The sequence below is a fragment of the Acartia tonsa genome, chromosome 1 (assembly GCF_053477335.1).
Source record: "Acartia tonsa isolate MP-2025a chromosome 1, ASM5347733v1, whole genome shotgun sequence".
Taxonomy (NCBI): Eukaryota; Metazoa; Arthropoda; class Copepoda; order Calanoida; family Acartiidae; genus Acartia; species Acartia tonsa.
The window spans coordinates 58,176,512-58,199,921 of NC_137260.1; the positions used below are offsets into that span (position 1 = coordinate 58,176,512).

The 23,410-nt window shown below is 33.9% G+C and overlaps 1 protein-coding gene across 1 annotated transcript in view; it reads right to left on the reverse strand.

Moving 5' to 3' along the window:
• LOC145324736 (lysosomal cholesterol signaling protein-like) overlaps positions 1–13,708 on the reverse strand; it is a 29,572-nt gene extending 15,864 nt beyond the window's left edge. Inside the window, exons 1-12 of the mRNA XM_080167346.1 lie at positions 13,626–13,708; positions 10,054–10,150; positions 6,535–6,629; positions 6,004–6,198; positions 4,882–4,939; positions 4,394–4,479; positions 4,165–4,252; positions 3,685–3,784; positions 2,967–3,051; positions 1,923–2,004; positions 1,191–1,250; positions 560–616 (exon numbers count right to left, since the gene is read on the reverse strand). Of these exons, the coding sequence (XP_080023472.1) occupies positions 560–616; positions 1,191–1,250; positions 1,923–2,004; positions 2,967–3,051; positions 3,685–3,784; positions 4,165–4,252; positions 4,394–4,479; positions 4,882–4,939; positions 6,004–6,198; positions 6,535–6,629; positions 10,054–10,150; positions 13,626–13,703 (1,081 nt within the window). The 5' untranslated portion in view covers positions 13,704–13,708. The remainder of the gene's footprint in view (positions 1–559; positions 617–1,190; positions 1,251–1,922; positions 2,005–2,966; positions 3,052–3,684; positions 3,785–4,164; positions 4,253–4,393; positions 4,480–4,881; positions 4,940–6,003; positions 6,199–6,534; positions 6,630–10,053; positions 10,151–13,625) is intronic.
• Between the last annotated feature and the right edge of the window lie 9,702 nt (positions 13,709–23,410).

The following is a 23,410-nucleotide window of genomic DNA, read 5'->3' on the forward strand; positions in this document are numbered from 1 at the left end:
GTCGGTGTGTACCGAAGAATCTCGCTAACCGCTGAACCGTTATGATTCTTCTTTACAATGTAGCTTCTCATAGGTTTTGAGAAAGATAAAAGCTATTTTGTGGGAGGGTACCACAGCCATTAGAAGAAAAATCACACATAGAAAAAAAATTAACCTCCAAGTGATAAAGCCCAAATTGTGTCAAAAATAATCCATGTGACGTCAAAAAAATGAGGGATTATCCCACTCTTTTTTAGGGGTTTTCTTGCTCAATTCTCCTCTCATCTCGCTCATTTTTATGACGTCACATGGATATTTTTTTACACAATTTTGACACAATTTGGGCTTTGTCCCAAAATTTACTTTTTCTTCTTAAAACTAAAATGAAAGTTAGAGGGTCGACTCCTAACATCCCCCCCACACCTGAAATTCCCCTAGAGGCCTCTGGGGGCGTAGCCGCTAGTTTATAAAGGAATAGTAATAAAGGAAAAATGCTTAAAGATTGCACAACTAGAATAACTTGCTTGCAATTATATTTGCAACCAATAAAGCAAAATGTTTTTTTTTATTTGCGAATTACCTTTTAGTATGTTAGCAGATAGATACATCATTGGAGCAGACGATACTGTTATTATAACTAAAAAGTACCATATTATTATTAAAAAAAAACTTTCTAAAAAAGCTTAATTTTACTTACAGTCATAAAAATGAAAAACGTCCGATTGATTTTGATAAAAGATCTTAAATGTAAAGAGCTTAACAAATGCTTAAATTAGTGAACTAGGCATACAATTTATGATTTTATAGAGTAAATAAAGATTTTTATAATCAATAAAATGCACAAAAGGATTATCTGCCTTCTTGTGTATTTTCTATGGTATATTTTATGGAAATGTGAATGTATCGGCAAGGGAGCTGTCCATGTGTCCTTTGTGTCGTGTACTATTGTGAAAAGTCCTATACCAATTAATCCTTACCTCGGAGATGGTGACAACGACATTTCCTTACTCCCAGAGAAATCAAAAGTGCGGCATTTCTAGTGAGGTGCGCGTTGGGCTCCGATGAGCGCGTTTTCCTTTGTTGATCAGAGAATGCATGCAATATGAGATGTATGTTGATTGTTGTTGAAAGAATCATATGTGTATTCTAAAACTCACCTGTAAGACTGTCCTTTCAGTCATATGCCGAAACAGTGAAGAAACCATGCTTACCTATACTTCCGGAAATGAGTTCTGGATTTACATTATACAAACTAGCATAACTGTCAACACCTAGTAATTTAATAAAAAAAATATTAAATTCTAAAATAAATAACTTGATAATATATAAAAAAAATAAAGCTCGACAGCTGTGATTAAGCCGTTAATAGGCCTCAAATTCAAACCCGTTCCGATGCTTTGAAAATGTTTGTTAAAAGAGGGATTTCCATATTTGGATCAGGTTTAGACTTCCAGCTGTTTTAAAAAAATGTATAAGGTTGAGGCTTACTGGCGGCTAACGCGCGGCTGCCGAGCCCTGTTAAAAAAACACAATGGCTTTAAATCTGAATAATAAAGAATCAAAATACAGAGATTAGCTAATAAAAGATAATGTAGGTCAGCTATTCTACTTTTACATATTTGAATATGATAAATTTGATTATCTAAATCTAGTGGTATAAAGCCATATAGAACACCATAGTTTGATAGACATGATTATTACCTAAAGCTGGTGGTATGAAACCGAAACCATATAGAACACCATAGTTTTATAGACATGATTATAACCTAAAGCTAGTGGTATAAAGCCATATAGAACACCATAATTTAATAGACATGATTATTACCTAAAGCTGGTGGTATGAAACCATATAGAACACCATACTTTGATAGACATGATTATTACCTAAAGCTGGTGGTATGAAACCATATAGAACACCATACTTTGATAGACATGATTATTACCTAAAGCTGGTGGTATGAAACCATATAGAACACCATAGTTAGATAGTCCAGGATCTACTTGCCCGTTCAACATGTAACCAACCTATAATCATTTGGTTTGGTCGTCAATAAAGTAACAGGATGTGTGTCTGTCTGTCTATTTGTTTGTACCGAAGGATCTCGCTAATAGCTGAACCGATCAGGTTTTCCTTAACAGGGTAGCTTCTCAATGATCCATGGAAGGTTTATAACTATTTCGGGGAGAGTACCACCACCCTCCCAAGAGAAATCACAAAAAACCGAAATTTTTTTACGTAGAGACTTGAACGCAACATAGATAGTTATCTTAATATATTTTAAAACCCAAAAATTATAAGTGCCACAAGAGGCCGCTAGGGGCGTAGCCGCTAGTAAAATCATTTATAAAGGTATGATCAAAATCTGTGTATCTTCCTTAATTAGTTAAAAACCTTATGGACCTTTAAGTAGCTACACTGTAAAGGAGAACCTTATCGGTTAAGCAGTAGACGAGATCATTCAGCACATACATACAGACAGACACAGATCCTTTTGCTTATATATAAGGATTGCTGTTTTGTTAGCCCTGAGGGGACTAAGTCACGTTATAATAAACAGGAACTATTTACGATACAGGTAATTTCTGTATGGCTCAGACTTTAGTTTAGACCCAGTGAATCTAATTACTTTTTAAAATTACTAGCGATTTCGCCCCTAGCCTCTAGGGGCTTTGCCCCAAGAGGTAAATAAAAAAATTTAAAATTAAAAAAAAAAAAATTATTGGAGGTGTAACCAATTTTTTAAAAAACTGATTCTTAAAAAATATTGAGAGATATTTTTTTGTTTTTTTGGGAGGGTTGGGGGTTTCCAACCCCCCAAGAAAACAGCCTAAAACAACCACAGGACGAGTAGGTATATTCCCTGAAGAGTAGAATAAAATCAGTTCAGTGGTTACCGAGATCTTAAGGGACAGACAGACGGACGGACGGACAGATGGACAGACAGACATCGTTCTTCTTTGTATTATAGATTATCTGCAAAGCAAACCTGTTCAATAACAATGTGACAAAGCAAAGGAGTGACAAGTCCTTTCATCACGAGCAGTCCAATAATTGTCTTCATGCTTCCGCCTCTGAAAGATGATAATTTTAAAAAATAATTCTCATTTTATTTTTTATTACAAGCCGATAAGGACAAATAGTAGTCGAGTATCCAATTGGATATTCACCAGCTATTGAGCCTTATCTTTTATTTTACTTTTAGTTGATCTACTAAATTGATCTAATTTTTACTGATCTAATACTCTTTTTTAAAAGTTTTAATCCATAATTGTATACCTACCGGTACATAATAAAGATATACTAACCGAAATACACATTTTTAATCCAAAGAATAATTTTTATCGAAACAAACAGAGTATTTTTGTTTTGACACAACATTTAAGACTACAAACCATAAAACTGCGGAATTTTATTTTGTAGCCCATGCTGTATGTTGTCAATTTTGTTAGTACCCAGGGAGGGAGCGGAAATTGGGCTGTTTATTGTACTAGTCCCCAAAGTTTTATAATAATATTTTCTTATTCATTGCCTAAACAACTTTGAGGATCTTTTATAAAATTTTGATTGGTTGAACATTTAGAAGAGTGTCCAAACGTTTCAACCACTGATTGTAATCTACAGAATGGGTAATTTTGTGTATCATCATTAGGGGGGTACATCAATTTGTTGGCCATTGTGTTATCCCTGTATGTCCCTGCGATTACCTGAGATTGTTCAGTTTTCCAACCATGTTGAGACCAAGTGTAAAGGGAGCCAGGGAGGTGAAGGTATTGCCAATAGCGCCAAGAAATTTGTCAAGACTTTCTAAAAATATATATAATTTATGTGTCAATCATAAAATATATTAATAAACTGTCAACATTAAATGGGAAAATAAATAATGCAATTTTAAAGAAAACTTTTTAATTAGCGTAGCTACTCTATAATTCACCTTGTCTGTCTGTCAGTCAGTTCGTAACGCTAGAGGGAAATGTGATTTTCTCAGCTGCTTTTCAAGATAGAAAGCTGATTTTATGTTTGATAATTTCCTGTACATATGAGCATCCAGAATGCAAGTTACTTTGTCCGTCGTTCTGTCAGGCTTGTTACAAAATAAAAATATCAAAAATATCCTTATATTTAATCCCATTCATGCATGATTTTTTAAAATTCAAAATAGTTAAATAATGAAAATAAAGACATACCTGGCAGATTTTTATTAAAGGCAAAATTTCCAATTATTCCAAGTAAAGTCATGTTTACTATGGGATTCATTAAAAGGCCTCGGCATATCTAAATAAATATTAGGTAAAATAAGTAAAGCATATTCATATGTAAAAAAACTGGATATAATAAGATGCTAGAAATAGTTTTTTCGTATTGATGAGAACTGGTTCTTGATCGGTTTCGAATGAATACGAGAAATAAACTTACCCTTCCAAAAATTTTAATCTTGTTCTTAAATCCTTTCGTTGTGTGCCCTTGTTTTACACTCTTCTCCATTTCAAGAAAAGTAAATCCTTAAAAATAATAATTAAATATTCACAAATGTTAGTTAGTTATTCATCGCAGCATATTATAGACAGCTTTCCGCGGATATTAAAGAAAAAAATTATAAAACCAAAAACAAAACTGGTACTAATTTTATGATTTTTATTTTAATAATCGCGGAAAATTGCCTGTAATACGATGCAATTACGATTTTTCAGTAAGGCGGAAAACTGGTTCTTATCCACCATATATCATTCGGTTTGGAAGGTATACTTGAAAATAAATTAAAGCATTTTTTCGTATTATCTAAGTATCTAAATTTACAAAATGTCTCATTTTATGCAAAAAAAAGTTAAAAACCCAAAACATACAGACAGAAATGCAAGCTTTACAAAGCAGCTATCCTACTATAAATAAATTTGTTTACACACCTATTGGATTGAGAACAAGAAGAGAGATAGGTCCCACCAGGTAGAGTAATCCAATATACTAACAACAATCAAGCTTATTTATTTTACTATCTTTAAACTTGTTTTTAAAACAAACTTAATGATTTCTTAGGAGTTAAGTAGGGGCTGATATTCAGACAATCAATTCCATTTAAAATTGCCAAAGATGAAATATTTTGTGGAGTAAAGTTGGAGTAAAACTTGTTTTTTAGTGTAACTGAAAGGGAAGTAGGTAAGAAGGGGAGAAAAAAAGGGAAGGGAGTTAAGGGAAAATTTTCACCTAGAATTGTTTGTCAGAATCACATTCCGCCGCGAAAATAAATTATTGATTTCTTTGGAGTCCAGCCGCTATGGATGGTTAATAAGACCAGGGCTCGTCAGCCGCGACTAAGCCTCAAATTTAAACCCTTTAGGATGCATTAAATTTTTTGCTCAAAAACAGAGATTGCCAAATTTGGTTCGGGTTTAGACTTCCATCTGCTTCTTAAAATTGTAAAGGGTTGATTTTCTGAGACTTACAGGCTGCTGACGCGCGGCTGCCGAGCCCGGACTAAGACTGTTGATTTATTGGTGGTTGTGATTTTTCAAAAGTGAATTGTCTAACGGACGGATACGGTTTGGGATTTATACAAAAATAGGGGAAAATTTGCTGTAGAATAGAAATGTCAACACTGAATATACAAAATATAAATATACAAGTTTTGACAAAATTATGCGTAAATTTGTTGCAAAATACAAAAATACTGTTTAAGGACATACTGACATTTTTAGCACCTGATAATAGAAATGCTTCGCTTGTAATATTGTATCTTATTGAAATAGGAATCAGTACTCCAAAAATATGATTAATCGGATGATTATATCTCATAAAAAAACCGTTGTTAAAAAAGTTAAAAATCAACTTGTTTAAAATGGACGAACGGACATTCTGGTAACGTTTATAGAGTAGCTAACTACCACGGGAATCAGCATGCAAAGTTTGAAATTGATAGGACAATTCTAACACGCCTAAATTAACGGAAAAAAGCTATCCGTTACGTACGGACCTACCCTATTTATAGAAAAGCTTCGCTCAAAAAAATTATAAATATTTGCTTGTTGTTCCTTGTGAGTTGGGCCGTAGACAGATTCCAGGATGGGGAGACCCATTCCAAAATCATTTGTCTGCGTGCACAGGATTGCAAATATGGAGGGGCGGGACAGCTGGCGCGGAACATTTAGAAAATATTCAGTCATGAAGACGGTTAGGAAGATTATTGCTTTGGTCACAGCTATACCAATTAAGAAACTCCAATCAACCTGCAAACAACAAATATATTAAATTAGTAAAATCTAACAACAGAACACAGAAACTCTTTTCCTCCAGTATGGCTTCGAAACCGATTAATATCCAATGGAATAGAACCGGTTCTATGCCAAAGTGAAGAAAAAATGTTTATAGCATCGATTTACAGATAATTTTTTCACGAATATTAAAATAAAAATCATAAAATTATTACCAGATTTGTTAGCTAAGGGCATTCGTCCACTCGAGGTTAACAAACTGGTTTTAATCTTTCTATGATTTTTTATTTTAATATCCGCAGAGAGCTATATGATACGATGCTATATAGGATTTTTCACCAATATAATTACCTCTGAAAAATCTAACCTCACCAAGGAAGAGAAGATTAGAACAGGCAGAGCATATTTTCCAACAAATATATCCAATCCTTTCGCTTGTTGAGCATCTACAATAAATAAAGAATTGGTTAATATCAGAGATAAAGGAATAAGACAATCCTTATAATAAAGTAACAGGATGTTTGTGTGTCTGTGTGTTTGTGTGTCTGTGTGTTTGTGTGTCTGTGTGTTTGTGTGTTTGTACCGAAGGATCTCGCTAACCGCTGAACTGATCGGGTTCTCCTTAACAGGGTATATTCCTATATGTCCCGGGAAGGTTTATAACTATTTTGGGGGAGGGTACCACCACCCTTCCTAGAGAAATTAAATTTTTTTAAAAATTTATCGATTTTAGAAAGAGAGTTCAACGAAAAATAAGCGTCAAAGGTTAAATAGCTATATTTTGAATATAAATAAAAACAATTAAAGTGCCAATAGAGGCCTCTAGGGGCGTAGCCGCTAGTGAAATATAAAATACTAGCAACTACGCCCCTAGAAGCTTCTACGGGCACTTAAGGTGGTGGGAGGGAGGGGGTCATTTTTTACTCCCCAAAAAATAGTTAAAAACCTTTCTTGGACACATATGAAGCACACTGTACAGGAGAACCATATAGGTTCAGCAGTTAGTGAGATCCTTCCCTACAGACAAAAAGAAGCTTGCTCATTTATATAATACGATTTCATTCAACAAATATTGCTAACCAATTGCTAAACTATTTTCTTTTAATATTTAAATAGTAGCTTAACTTCTCAAATGTTCATTATGTCCAGCCATTCTAGTCCTTGAAATGTTTTAAAAAGTAAAAAAAACATGCATCAACGATGACTTTATAGCCATCAAGTTTCCGCAATTTCTGTTTTTAAAACAATTACAAACAAATTTGAAAAAATCCTGAAGTAATTTTTAAAAACAAGTGAAATTGCAAAATGTTTTGGCGAAAGTTTGGCTTCACTGATCATTTTGGTTACATTTTTAATAGCGAAGCTACTCTATGCTACAACTTTAGAATAAATTGTTGTTATGCGATCTCTGGTTGAAAGGTGAAGGGTTTGAATCAGTTTTTATCACCATTATAAAATTACAAATGTTAATTTTTAAAATATGATAAGTTGTGCAATTTCTAGGGTTCTCAAAATAAGCATAAATTTAAACCAAACAAAAGAATGAAATACAGGTAAAATATACATGTATGGCATCTGATTGGCGTTACCTCTCAAAACCTTGTGCAAATAACATCTATAATACAAAGTAGAATGATGTCTATCCGTCCGTCCGTCTGTCTGTCTGTCCCTTAGGATCTCGGTAACCATTGAACCGATTCTACTCTTCATGTAATATACCTACTGGTCCTGTGGTGATTATAGGCTATTTTTTTTGGAGTGTGGGACACCTCCAACCCTCCAAAAATAAAAATTATCCCTCCCCCCCCCCTTAATTTTTTTAGGCAGGTAATTTAAAATCAGTGGTTGCAGCTTCAGAGGTACCTAGAGGCTAGAGGCGAAGCCGATAGTGGAAAAGAAGATGACTGGTTTATTGTATGGAGGGAGGGGACATCGGGCTGTTTATTTACAAAAGTCCCCACAGTTCATTACTATAAAAATTTAGTTTGAAATTCCCAATCTTAACCAGACCACTGCCATCTAGCTATACAAGGTGAGCAGATTTCATATCTGGCAACCAGAAAATCCAAAGAAATCTAAATTTTGAGAAAATTAGATTTGAAAATTTCAACTTCAATTTTCATCCTCTAGGAGTTACCGTACAATCATGACAAGAAAAGCAAAGATAATTGATTTAAAAATTTGAACAAGTTTACTTTTAGAAAGTTCTTCATTAAATCCCTCCTGAAGGGAGTTGATCAATGGCCATTTTTTCAGTTGCTTTGCTAAGGTCACGGAAATTCAGCCTTACATAAATCATATATAGAGTGGTTTTATGAAAGACTTCATAAAAGCAAAGTTGTAAAAAATTTAAAAATATGAATTTTTCTTTTTCTTATCATGGATGAGTGTAAGCTCCTAGGGGATAAAATTTGAACTTGAGATTTTCAAACTTAAATTTTTAAAAAAATTAGATTTCGATGGATTTTCTAGTTGCCATATATGAAATCTACGCATCTCGTATAGCTAGATGGCAGTGGTTTGGTTAAGATTGGGTATTTCAAATTAAATTTTTATAGTAATGAACTGTGTCCCCAAATTATCATGAAATCGTTTTCTTATTCTTTGGCTTAACAAATTTAAGGACTTTTAATAAATTTGATTAGTTGGTTTATTAATTTGAGTGTCCAAACGTTTCAACCACTAATTGTAATCTACAGAAAGGTTTTTTTTGTGTATCATCATTGTGTATGTACATTAATTTATAGGCCATTGTCTTTTCCCTTTAGATCCAGGAATTTATGGACTAACGCGTTTTCGATAGCATCTTTGCTTTAAAAAAAAAGGTAATATTTCAGTAGCTCTTAATGCTCCATAAATGCATTTTTATGGACATAAAAACGAACAAATTTATATTAGTTTAACATAAACAGACCTTAACAACAACATTTGGAATATTTGGAATATTGAATAATATTACCCTTGTTAATTTTTGCATTATCTTAGAGTGATGATATTTGCAAATATGTGATTCAACATCATTCCATACAACAATTTACACAATTAAGTATTACAAAATTTTAATGGAATAGGTTTTGCTATCTTCAAATGTTTATTACTCTTTTGCTGGTGTGCTTAACTAAAATACAAGGATGACAACATCCATAAAAGCGAAGCTCTGAAACGTTAGGACAAACGGACATTAACACTTGTATAGTGTCTGAACTGAATATAAGAGTCGAAGCAAAATTGTAAGTAAATTTGTTGAAAAACTACTTGATATGGGATAATGTTTATGGACATACTTACATTTTTAGGACTTGATTATAGAGTTGCTTCGCTTATAATATTGTTCTTTGTTGTCCCAGGAATCAATATACCAAAAATCAGAACAAACGGATAATTAGTTTACATAAAAATGTGTTGTTAAAAAAGTAAAAAAATCAACATGTTAAAATGGTCGTACGGACATTCTGGTAATGATAATAGAGTTGCTACGCTTTCTAAATCGTACCTAACTACTATAGGAATCATCATGCAAAGTTTGAAATCGATAGGACAATTCTAACATGCCTAACTTAACGAATAAAAGCTATCTATCTCGGACGGACGTACGGTCGGACCGACCCTTATTATAGAAAAGCTTCGCTTTTAAAAATTGTTTAGAAATGTTGCTCTTTACCTGGATGACCCTGCCAGGTTTGCTGGCATCCTGTTACGCCAGGTTACAGATATGCAAAAATTTCAAACTCAGTGATGTGTATTACCCATATTAAAAATTCACATAGTTATAGCTATTTATCTTGTATAGCTGCCGAAAAAAATCAGACTAACGGATATACACAGTGAATTATAGAGTGCTTCGCTTCCAATATGATATAATAAACATACTTATAACTTTAAACTGTCCAGAAAGCCATCCAAGTTTTATTGTCAAGAATATTTGCAACAGAGTGGCGAACAAATCCCCAACTTCCACATTACCATCCTAAAAAGAAAAACATAAAAATTGTAAAAAAAATATTAAAAATTGTAAAAATCTACCAACCACTTTTTGTAAATCCACGAAATTCTAAACCACCTTTGTATTCATTCAAAATGTTTGCAACAAATGTTAGGTTACAGGCTACGTCCATGATCATTATTATCAGTTGAGGCTATTTTCCTTAAGAGGTTACTTTCCTTAAGTAAATGTCCCAATGCTACTTTGTCCTAGATGCTTCTTTGTCCAAGTCTACTTTGTACAAGCCTACTTTGTCCAAGATCCAATTAATTTATTTAAGCTATGGTGGATTTTCTCAGCTGCTATTTATAATAGACTGCTAATCTTTTATGAATATATTCTTAACCAAATTTACATGGTCAATCAGTCATCGATCATGATATGATTTTATGATGCGTATCTTTATCTTATTATTACCACTGAAAATCTTCTCTACTTTGTCCGTTTTTTCTACTACTTATGAATGTTGTCATCCTTGTTTATTCTTCTCTTTCTCTGACTCTATTCTTATATCCTTAGGAAAATGTCATATGGCAACAAACTACTTGTTGTATATTATTTTAGTGTTCTTTTCTAATTAATTGATATTATTATGTCTAATTGTCATTGTCTTAAAACTAAGGATAAATATTAAATATACATGTATTAGAAATGAAAAAGAATAGGATCAAAGCAATTGCGAAAACATGTCCTTGGTTAGACTTACTATGTATTTCCAAATTTTCCATTGCCAGCAATTTAGTAAATTTTTAGCTAAGAAATTTCTCTTTTTGAAAGAAATATTAATGGTCACGTAATGACCAGACAACTTTTCATTATTTCCAAATTTGTCATAGGAGTTAATAGGTGTGCATTTACTGCCGCAAATCATCATATCCGCATTGTGTGTTTTTAGTAGCGAAGCTACTCTATAATTTAAAATGTCTATCCGTCTGTCTATTAGAGACAGAATGGGAGAAACATGATTTTCTCGGCTCCTATAAAAGATAGAGAGCTAAAATTTCCGGGGATTATCTATGTTAACATTCTTCATATTTTCACCAAGTTTCATTAAGATACAGACAGACAGACAGATAAAAAGAAAGAGAGAGAGAGTCAGAGAGAGAAAGACATAAAGAGAGAGAGAGAGAGAGAGAGAGCCAGAGCGAGACGGAGAGAGAGACTGAAAGAGACAGAGAGAGACAGAAAGAGAGAGAGAGAGAGAGAGAGAGACTGAAAGAGACAGAGAGAGACAGAGAGACACAGAGAGAGACACAGAGACACAGAGAGAGACAGAGAGAGACAGAGAGACACAGAGAGAGACAGAGAGACACAGAGAGAGACAGAGATAGACAGAGAGAGAGAGAGACAGAGAGAGAGAGAGAGAGAGATAGACAGACAGACAGAGAGTCAGACAGAGGGTAAGACAGAGAGAGAGAGAGAGAAAATAGATGGACCATTAATAAGTAAACTCAATAAACCTATATTTCCTTTATGGCAAGACTGACAGACCAATTGACCAAGTAGATTAGATACTGGATAGAATCTTCCCACAATCTTATATATGAGAGCGGAGAGGGGTAAGGGGTGATGCACGTATGGATGTGAAGGTACACTGAGTTGTCACCATGCTAAGTTTAAAAAGGAAATGTAATTGTAATAGATTTTAATAACGTACACCACTCCTTAACAAGGACAAAGCTAGATTTTTCACTTATTTCAGAAATTAGATAGAAATTGTTTAATTATCTAACTAGGAAACTAGAAGCAGTTAAAATGTTCAAGAAAGACAGACAGACAGACGGATATCGTTCAACTATCTCTGTGTACTATTTATTTGGTGGGAGGGGGGGGGGGGAGGGGTGAATGATATTTATTGCAGTTACTTTTTGGAGGGTTGAAGTAACCTCTCCAAAATAGTTATAAACCTTATCTGGAGCTATAAAAAGCTTCACTGTAATTTTATAGATTCATCGGTTAGCGAGATATATAGGTACAAACACACACACACACAGAAACATGGAGACATCTTGTTTGTTTTATTACGAAGATTAGTTATATTTTGTTAAAGAGGGGTGTAGGCGCACAAAAACAACAAAATTTCTATATGTTTCATGCAATAGTACTTGATAACATTTAGGATTACAGTGATAACTAACCCTATAGGTCCAGTGGATAGTGAGATCTTGAGGTACAAACACACACACACATAGAGACATCCAATTTGTTTTATCATAAGAATTAGTTATATTTTGTTAAAGAATGGTGTTGGCGCACAAAAATAACTAAATTTCTCTATGATTCCATAGTACTTAATGACTAAACAATCTTTATAATAAAGTAACAGGATGTCTGTCTGTTTGTCAGTACCGAAGGATTTCGCTAACATCTGAACCAATCTGCTTCTCCTTAACAGGGTAGCTTCTCATAGGTCATGGAAAGGATTATAGCTATTTTTGGGGAGGGTACCACAAACCCTAATCTGTCGGCCCAAAAAATATTTTTGGGTAAACAACCGATCTAAACATTTTACATATTCCTAGAGGCCTCTAAAGTCATGGTATACACTGTAATTGACCAATGTTAAAATTTATGCTGGCCTCTTATTGGTTATTCTATCGTATGACGTCATAATCTGTTGAGGGACTTTAATCATCTTCCCAAACAATTCATTTAAAAATGATGATAAATTATTATCTATCCCAAATCTTATGTGAAAACATTTGTGTTTGGCAGCTGGTTAAAACCAGGAGGAAGAAAGTGTTGTAGAATAATTTAAAATCCATCTAATTTGATACAATTTTACTTTGACACCCAATACAGGAATACAGGGGTGAGACATAGGATGATGAATTAATCATCCCCCAATATCAATTAACATACAAGTAAACATGTCTGTTATTCTACTAAAAGTAATTTTTTAGATATTTTACTTCTAAGTAACTTCACAATTCTCACTTTAAAGTAAGAACTGGGTAGTATGTCAGATATTTATAATTCTTCTTTCTACCAATGGATTATTTTATCCTTGCCACTAGCGCAGCGACACTATAATTAGTCAATTCTAACCTGATCAATATGTAAATATTGAATAGTATTGGAGCTATTTCATTACAAAAATACTTAAATTTAACTACTGTATACCTTACTTATGGATTATCTTATACTTGTTACTAGCGCAGCTACTCTATAACTAGTTTAATTCTAACCTGATCAACATGTAAATACTGAATAGTATTGGAGATATTTCATATAGAATACTTCTTTATCCTCTCTCTACCCTAATCATGGATTATTTTATCCTTGTTACTAGCGCAGCTACTCTATAACTAGTTAAATTCTAACCTGATCAACATGTAAATACTGAATAGTATTGGATATATTTTATATAGAATACTTCTTTATCCTCTCTCTACCCTCCTAAAGGATTATTTTATCCTTGTTACTAGCGCAGCTACTCTATAATTAGTTAAATTCTAACCTGATCAACATGTAAGTACTCAGTGGTGTTGGATATATTTAACAATGTAGAACTTTCTTCTTTAGTGTCAACTAACATTTTCTCATTCTGAAAATATAAAAAATGCAATTTGAAAAATTTTTACATGGCGCAGGACATGGCTGCCGCAGCTTAGTTTATCTCAGCCTCAGCCGCGTACAGGTAAAACCAGACAAAAAACGTGTCCTAACCTTTGTGATTTCTAAAAAAATAGCTAGTCAGTGCTTTTAGTAAGTAGTAGATGTAAAATTATCCATAGAATTTAGATATGCAATAGGTTTTTTATGTAGACCTCTTATTTTTGAAGTAATAATTTTTTTTTTAAATTTTAATTAAGTTGGTTTTAAGGTACTAAAACACAACAACAAAAAAGAAGAAAATTGCTATTATGAATAAAAAAAAGTAAGTAAGATGTACTTTTTTTCCTCGTCACGAATGGGTTAAAACAAAATAATAAAAGTTAGGACACGTTCTTTGGTAAAAGACGGAGTTTTATTTTATAATGCAAAGGTTATTTGAGAATATTTTGTTTTCTCTAAATTCATATCATTTCAGTAAAATTTTGGCTATTTTTCATGACTAATTACAAATAATAAATTCCTTCTTATGATGTATGACGATGATTGTTTGTTTGTCCTGATTGTATAAGAGATTACATATCTATTAATGATCTATTTTGATTGAACCTATTAATAGTGTCTAACTTTTTATCTTTGTGACGTAACAAAAATCGAAGGATGAGAGGGGAGGTGGGAAAGGAAACCCGTAAAAAAGAGATGGATTTTTGTTACGTCACAAAGATAAAAAGTTAGACACTATTACTAGGTTCTTAATTATCATTCATTTTTACTATAAAACGTTTTTCTAATATTTAAAAAAAAATCTTTCAAAGATTTTTTTAGACTTAAAAGTTTTACAACTAATAGAACTGATTAATCAATATTTGTTTACTTTTTCAAAACATATGATCTTTTTAGAGGATAAACATACAATTGATTACCCATTTTTCCCCTAATTTCCGAAAATGTACGACAGATAACCCAACTATTGCAAAACCTATTTTCAGCTACTCCGGTCAAAGGGAAAAGCGATATAATGTATAAACGATTTATACATTATACAATCAAATTTTGATTTTTTTAGAAGTTTGAAGCTTTTTTAGCTAGTAGTAAATATTGAGATAGGATGAGGAAACTATGCACACAATCGGAAATTGAAATTAATTCAGCTGACCTATGATCTTTTAAGTGACTTCTTTAAGTAAATTCAAGGATTCAAGGGTAGAATAATGGATAATAATTAATCCTATAAAAAATAATCTACAATTCCCAAATGCAAATCTATTCCTTTGATAACTTGTATTATTGGGAAAAACGGATGTAAATCAAATGAATCTAGCGCCATTCCCTCCCTCCTCCCGGAAGCATGTCCTAATACTCAAAATAAATTTAAATATGTACATTAGTTCAATTGAAACAATAAAAAGCTCATTTTTAAAAAATCTTTACATAATATATAGAATTTTCTGTCAAATTCTAATGTCATTAAATGTGTTTGCCATAAAATTTTATATAGTTATCGTTGCATACTTATTAACGACATAAGTTATTCTATATAAAAACTAGCGCTTGTGCCCCTATCATCTAGGGGCTCTATTTTCGAAGGGAAATGGAAGGGCAGAAAAATAGTCTAAAACCATCCTGGGACCTATAGGAAGCTTCACTGTAAAGGAATACCACATCGGTTTAGCGGTTAGCGGTTCGCTACAGACAAAAAAAGCTCACTACTTTATATAATAGGATTATATATTATTACACAGCATTCTGTTGATATAAATAAAACACTAGAGAAAAATAAAATCAAAATTAATTTACACCCCTTTCTTTTTACCTTGTGTTGTTATTGATAACATGAGTTTAAAGTAAAATTATTAAAACTGCAAGTCAGTAACAAGTCAGTCATTACTACTTTTATTAAACGTTAAATAATCGACTTTTAACATCTAAGACGGCACATAATTAGGGTAAGGTTGATTCCTTATTAAATGTCCTATCTCCACAAATATTATTTCACATATAAGATGCGCAAAGTCAAATGTTTATCGCTAACTGCAGCACATGAAAACTAAGCTCCCAGATAAACTTCATCTCTGAAAGATTGGACAAAAGTGGGGAAGAGGGGGGGGGGTTGAATAACTCGCGCCGGCTTCTATGATGTGTGAACTATGAAGAAAGATAAAGAGAGTAAGAGTTTAGAAGTTTCAGGAGAAAACGATAAAGAAGGACAGAATAAGATAAACTACAGACCTTTTTATTTCAGCGAAGCTTCTTATCGGTTTTAGGCTATTGTATTTTTGAAATTAAGTCATATAAATTAGGGATCTAAAGGGATAAGACAATGACTGATAAATTGATGTACATCCCCAAATATGATACAAAAAATTACCCCTTATGTAGATTAAAATTTGTGGTTGAAACGTTTGATTAAATAATTATTTAGTTTTTATATTAATATACTGTTTTAATGATTTTAGAGTTAATGAGCTTTCTAATAAGTAAAAAGTAAAAAAGTAAATGAATCATAAAGTTAAGTTTGTTTGAGATAGGACAATTCTAACAATGCTAAGAAGACAATAAGAGCTTTCCGTCACGGATGGACGGACGTAATTTAAATATAAAAAAGCTTCGCTTTACCACAAATATAAATGTTTATGCAAAAATTAACAAGTGATCAATATCATTTCTAATGTTAACATGCCAAAATGAGCACGCTAAAATTTTATGCAAATGAAAATTAGCTACATGTAAAAGATTTGGGCTTTCTAATATATTTTGTCTTTTTTTAAAGCGAAGCTTTTCTATCATTCGGGTCGGTCCGTACGTTACGGTTAGCTCTTTTCGTTAATTTAAACAGGTTAGAATTTGCCCATAGATTTTAACCTTTGCATGATGATTTCTATAACAGTTGGGTACGACGTAGAAAGCGCAGCAACTCTATAATCGTTACCAGAAAGTCCATACTTCCATCTAAAACAAGCTGATTTTTTACTTTTTTGACAACAAATTTTTGTATGTTAAAATTATTCTATTCATCTGATTTTTTGAATACTGATTCCTATTACAACAAGGTACAATGTTATAAGCGAAGCATCCATATAATTAAGTCCTAAACACGCCAGTATGTCCTTGCAACAAAATTTACTTACAATTTTGTATAGACATATGCATTTAAATTTAGTTTATTCAGTTGTGACACTCTACAAGTGTTAATGTTCGTTTTTCCTTCCATTTCAGAGCTTCGCTTTTATCGATGTTGTCATCCTTGATTGGGTATTTATTCGTTGACACACATCTTTTTTCCTTGTGTATATCTCACATATCATAAATGCCATGCTTATGCCTTATGCAATTGCTTTTATTACATTAGACTGATGGATAGATAAAAGGGCGGGGCATAGAAAAAAACTCGGGCAAAATTCAGGATTTGATTTTGTACAGTATTTAATCTGTACATATGTTTTTTCCCCCGAGCTTTACAAAGTTTTTAGTAAAATGTACAGGACAAATAGATTTTTAAGTCTAAGTATCAGTAAAACTTTAAGACTCAGTATTACAGTTGTTATTTGCTCTTTGTTTTGCATTGTAAAATTGTGTACACTCTCAGTCGACGTGGAATCTGTCATCGAAAATATTCTAAACCCTAGATGTAGAGTAGCTCGGTTTTCATTCTTGTATACAAAGAATATATAATCCGAGATCTAAAGGGACAAGACAATGTCCGATAAATTAGTATAAATCGCCAATGACGATACGCAAAATACACCTTCTGTAGATTACAAGTATTGGTTGAAACGTTTGGATACTCATCTTAATGAACCAACTAATCAAATTTAACTAAAGTCCTCAAAGTTGTTAAGCCAACGAATAAGAAAATGTTATTATAAAACTTTGGGGACTAGCTTAATAAACAGCCCAATGAACCCTTCCTCCCTGATATGTAATGCAAGAAAATTACGTATAATACGTATGTATGCATATGTATGAATATTCATCTTGAAAATTTTCATTGGTTGCTGACCTTTTAAAATCCATTGTGTTTTTTAAAGCGAAGCTTTTATAAAATTAGGGTCGGTCGGTCCGTCTGTCCGTACGTACGTAACGAATTGCTTATTTTGTTAATTTAGCCAAGTTAGAATTGTCCTATCGATTTCAAACTTTGCATGATGATTCCTGCAGTAGTTAGGTACGATTTAGAAAGCGTAGCTATAATCGATATCAGAATGTCCGTACGTCCATTTCAAACATGTTGATTTTTAACTTTTTAAACAAAATTTTTTTATTTGCATAATTAACCGATTGTTTTGGAGTACTGATTCCTACTACAATGAGGTACAATAATACAAGCGAAGCATATATATATATATAACACACACCCTCCCTATTTTAAAAATGAATTTAATGAACAGCGGGGTTATTTTTTTTCCTACACCAAACCCTTGTGGGGGGGGGGGGGGCTGCAATTCTAATCAGAGCCCAATATAACCTAACCTGATCTAAATTGAAAAACAAACGAACCCCCCCTTCCTTCTCCTTTTTTTAAAATTTATCAATGAAATAAGGAGGGGAGTTGTAAGTGCCAAACAACAATAATTTGTGAGAAAGCGCCTTTTCTTGATAAGCCTACCATACAATGCAATGCCTACCGTTAAAGCATAAACCTTAAATTTTTCTTTTAATATAGTAACTAGCGGTTCTAATAGTTTATAAATGTGCGGAAATTAATGCACACCACAATTGTGACGTAATGCATGATTTTCAACATAAAGAAAAAAAAGGGTTCATCTCGATTTGATATTTAAATTTGGGTTTACAGTTGGATATGGATATTCTTACAACAAAGAACATACACACTAGAGGTTCCACGGATTTTTAAATGTTTGAGTTTTTGAACCGGACCACAGAAAAAATATCATCTAATTATCAATAACTGCTCCTCCAGTTTTGCAGTAGGCATAAACTTTATGCAGAAACTTAATTTGTATTATTTGTATAAACCTTAATTAATACAATTGTTAATTTATTATGTAAAATTAATGAAATGATCATATTCTTCAGTTTTTGATGACGACTCTTTAAGAAATTTGAACATCTTATATGTGATCTGGTTAATATTTTCTCACTTAAGAAAGTTTTGGTTCTTAATGCATATACAGATGAACTGAAATTTAATTTCCGAATGTGTACACGGTTTCCGCGTTGCTTCATCGTCCTACCACAATATTTACTTCAAGCTAAAAAAGGTTCAAACTTAAAAAAAAATTTTAAAAATTTAATTTTGAATGTATAATGTATAAATCGTTTATACATTTAAATTTAGATTTTTGGGGGGAAGTTTGAATTTTTTTAGGAAGTATAGTAAATTCGGAAATTAAATTTCATTTCATCCAAACACAAGCGAACCAATTAACAAGAGCTAAAGCAACTTCAAAATACAAAATGCATACTTAAATTTGGTGAAGTTTAAAAATTTGATTGTTTATTTTAACAAAATCAAATTGCACCTAAACGGCTAATAAAACAGATTTATAGTATAGATGTATATACAGATAACTACCTACCTCCCTTTTCCAAGGACCTTTTTCGTCTGATGTCAAATTGCTTTCTGTTTTAATATTCCCGATACTATTGGTTGATTTTCCCAAGATCCAATTGAGAAGCGGCACAATGTCCTTGGAATAGGGGTATACAGTTATTTAACCCCTTTTCCCTCTAGTGTTTTACTCTAATGGTAATTTAATCAAATGCATTCTACTTTAAATTGTGTATTTTGCTGTATGGAAAATAAAATTTGAAATCTGATACGCTGCTGTGTCGCTCCTTTTAAAAGCGAAGCTTTCTATAATAAGGGTCGGTCCGTCCGTGCGTCCGTCTGTCTGGAACGGATAGCTTTTTTCATTAAGTATTACAGATACCAGAATGTTGGTACGTCCATTTTTAACATGTTGATTTTTAACTTTTTTATCAAAAAATTTTTATGTCATAAAATTATCCGATTGATCTGATTTTTGTAACACTGATTCCTAGGACACAAAGTACAACGTTCTCTCTATAATCAAGTCCTAAAACGAAACATTATCCGGCCTGTATTTAAAAAGTTTTTCAACAAATTTACTTACAATTTTGATTCGACATTTATACATGTTCTGATTTTTCAGTTCTGACACTCTACAAATGTTAATGTTCTTTTGTCCTACCGTTTAAAACCTTCGCTTTTATGGATGTTGTCATCCTTGTTAAACATTAAAATCTAATTGTTACATAATTAAGCAACAAATATTACATAAAATCATTATAATACTATTGAAATTGTTAGATCAATGTCCAATTAAGGCAAGAATCTGTGCAATTATCAGCGATCTATAGGGATAAGACCATGGTCGATAGATTAATATACATCTCCAATTATGATATACAAAATTTTAACTGCTGTAGATTACAATGTGCAGTAAAAATGTTTGAACAGTCATAATGAACCAACTAATAAAGATTTAATAATAGTCCCAAAAGTTGCTAAGCTAACGAATAAGAAAACTTTATTATAAATCTTTGGGTATAGTGTAATAAACAGCCCAATTTCCCCTCCCTCCCTGGCAATTTTCCAGGACAGCAAAGACATGTATGTTCAAAAGTAAATTAGCAAACAAAATTTTCATACAGGCAATAAAATGTCACTACAATGGTCAGGGGATGGAGGATATTACCCTTTCCAACCTCCCCCCCCCCCAAAAAAAAAAACTCTAAAACCCACCAAAAAATGTCACCATTAGAAACTGTAGGTTTACTCACCTGCTAGAAAATATATATTTATTTTAGAAAATATACTTTGTAGTTAACTTTGACCGCCCGTCTGTTTATCAGTTCTCTTTTAATAAAAATGATCACAAGGTTCCCATTTTGTTGATGCTATTATTTTGTTAATTTAAAGTGATTTCCTTTAGATAATACTAGCGGATACGCCCCTAGAGGCCTCTAGGGGCACTTGAGGAGGGGGGAGTCGAATTTGATACAAATTTCTTATTTTAGATTTAAAAAAAAAAAAGTAAAAAAAATTGTTCGGGAGGTGGAATTTATTTTTTTTTTTGGGGGGGGGGTATTTTTCATTTTTGGGAGGGTTAAGGGTATCCCACCCCCCAAGAAAATAGTTATAAACCTTCCTTGGACCTATGAGAAGCTACCCTGTTCAGGAGAACCCGATCGGTTCAGCGGTTAGCGAGATCCTTCGGTACAATCACACAGACAAACAAACAGACATCCTGTTACTTTAGTATAAGGATTTTTAATTATGAATAAAAATAAATGAGTTCGTTTGTTTTATTTTGAATCCTCTGGTTCATTTCCGCAGTCCTTAATCTTAGGAGTAGGATTGAATTTTTATGACCGTAATCAGTTTGCTGCCGTCCTAGAGTCGTCAGGAATTAATATTTAAAAACACTAGTCTACAGAAATGATATTTTACAAATATAAAATGAGATTTTTTAGGTTAAGGGTTTAGGGTTAAACGTGGCTTATTTTGCAATGTTATATATTCATTATTTCCCTTATTTATGACGGTAAAGCAGATAAGAATGTGTTTATTAAAAGCGCAGCTTTCTGCAATAAAGCTATCCGTTCACAAGTCAATTGTGGTATGCGGCAACTCTGGGCCATGCAGAAACCAAGACATTATAGTGATGCTACGCACCCAGCTAAATCCTGTTATTCTACAATTGTAAAGCCACCTGCAGATATGTCAGATAACGGTATTGATTTCATCTCTCAGTTGTCCTGTAAGTGGAGGGAGGGGTGTTACCCCTCCCTCTCCCTTCTTAAGCACCGGAACCTTCCCCTTCAACCACCAAGTTATCAGCACCACCTCAGCCCTGAGGATAAAGGATCTAAGCCTTCCCTCACCTGATAGAATCACCCCCACACAGACTGTTGTTGTCACAGTAATCATCAAACCTTCCCTTTTAGTACCCAGACCTACCACTCAACCCCTCTATGCTTATCTACCTATTGTGCTGTTCCATGGGCTATCCTGCCTCCCCCGGACAGGGATAGCCATCTACCTAACCATTGCAACTATCTATGTTTTACTTGTATGATTTACCTTTAACTATCTTTATTCCTAATCCATATGTATTTATATTATGTTGTACAACTTTAGTAACCCTTAGACCCTGAATAAAGAAACAACTGAATAGACTCTGTTTATTATTTAGTGATTGCTAGAGAAGCGTAGCTTCTCTATAGTATAGGTGTCCACGTCTGTTCACACTGCCGTAGTCATTTGAACTCTGGTGTCTGCCATTTATCCTAGGCGGATACCACAACTTTTGGTGACAGCTGTGTGAGATTACGGCAAACCACAAGTGTAGAGCAGACGCGCAGCTGAGGCTAAGGTACTCCCAGCAGTGAAACTGGCAAAACTGACACAAGCAACCTGAATTACCAACCCTGGATAGCAAGGTCTAACTCTGCATCCGGCAGTTGTGGAAGCGAAACCTAGCGAAAGACCACTAAGTGTGGCGGAACCCGAGCTGCGGAGAGTAGCAAAATCGGACGAGAGACTGCGGAGAGCAGCGAAACTTGACGGAGAACCGCGAAAAGCGCCGACATCTAACGGAGAATTGAGCGCTCAAGGGCTGAAACAGGCCTGCGGACGAGCTGAAACAGGCCAACTAAGTGTAAACGGCTGAAAATAGGCCAACATTTACTGCAAGAGATAGCAGGATTCGAACCAGCGGCGCTGCAGGAAGGGACATTCCCTGCCGCCACCAGCCGGATTCGGATACACGGCGCTGCAGGACGGGACATTCCCTGCCGCCGACAGGCTGAAATAAGCCAAATAGCTGCGAGCTGCGAGCGAACATACGAGTGTAGTGTACCAAGCAGAAGAAAACTACGTTAACTCCAAGTATCCTGAGAGGCTACAGCGCAGCCACCCATCTAGAAAAACAGATATTATATCACATTGTAGGGATTACCACCCTAGTGTGAAGGCTGAACAATAGATTTATGAGCAAGGATTGGTAAACAAATTTGTTGTGTATTGTGATAAAACTAAAAATAGAACAGGCTTGGTAAGCAAATCTGTTGTGTATTGTGATAAAGCCAAAAATAGAACCTAGATGTAATATAACAATGCATTGATAAACAATCTAACCCCCCAAGCCTTCAGCACAACAAATACACCCCTTATTCCAACGGAAGGGGAGGGGCCCACCATCCATTGAAGAAAATACAATTGAGATGACATAACAATAAGCTCAGGATTAAGGAAAAGGCACAATTACCTCACAACCAAGTTACTTCAAACCTGTAACACCCCCCTCCCCATAGGGGGGGAACGGACGGTTTTACCCCGTCCCCTCACGCGCTCCCCCTCCTACCCACACTTAAATAAGTCCACCCACGGTGTGGAGATAGCGACCGGGAGAACAGAGCGCCATTTACGGGTCACAGAGCTTAGGACGCAACAAAAAAAATTCAACGGAAAAAGAGAGATCAAGCGGACCAATGAGAAAGCAGATTGAGGGATAGAAGCGCGTTTTACCTGTGTGCACACTCTGACGGCGCGTAGGCGCGTTGCAAGAAAAGGGGATTTCACACACACACACACACACAGGAGAGGGGCCACTCTATAGCATACAACAGAGATATTTTTTTAGAAGAAAAACTTGCAAGCTCCTCCCTCCCTATCTACAGTGTGATAAGGAAAACTAAATC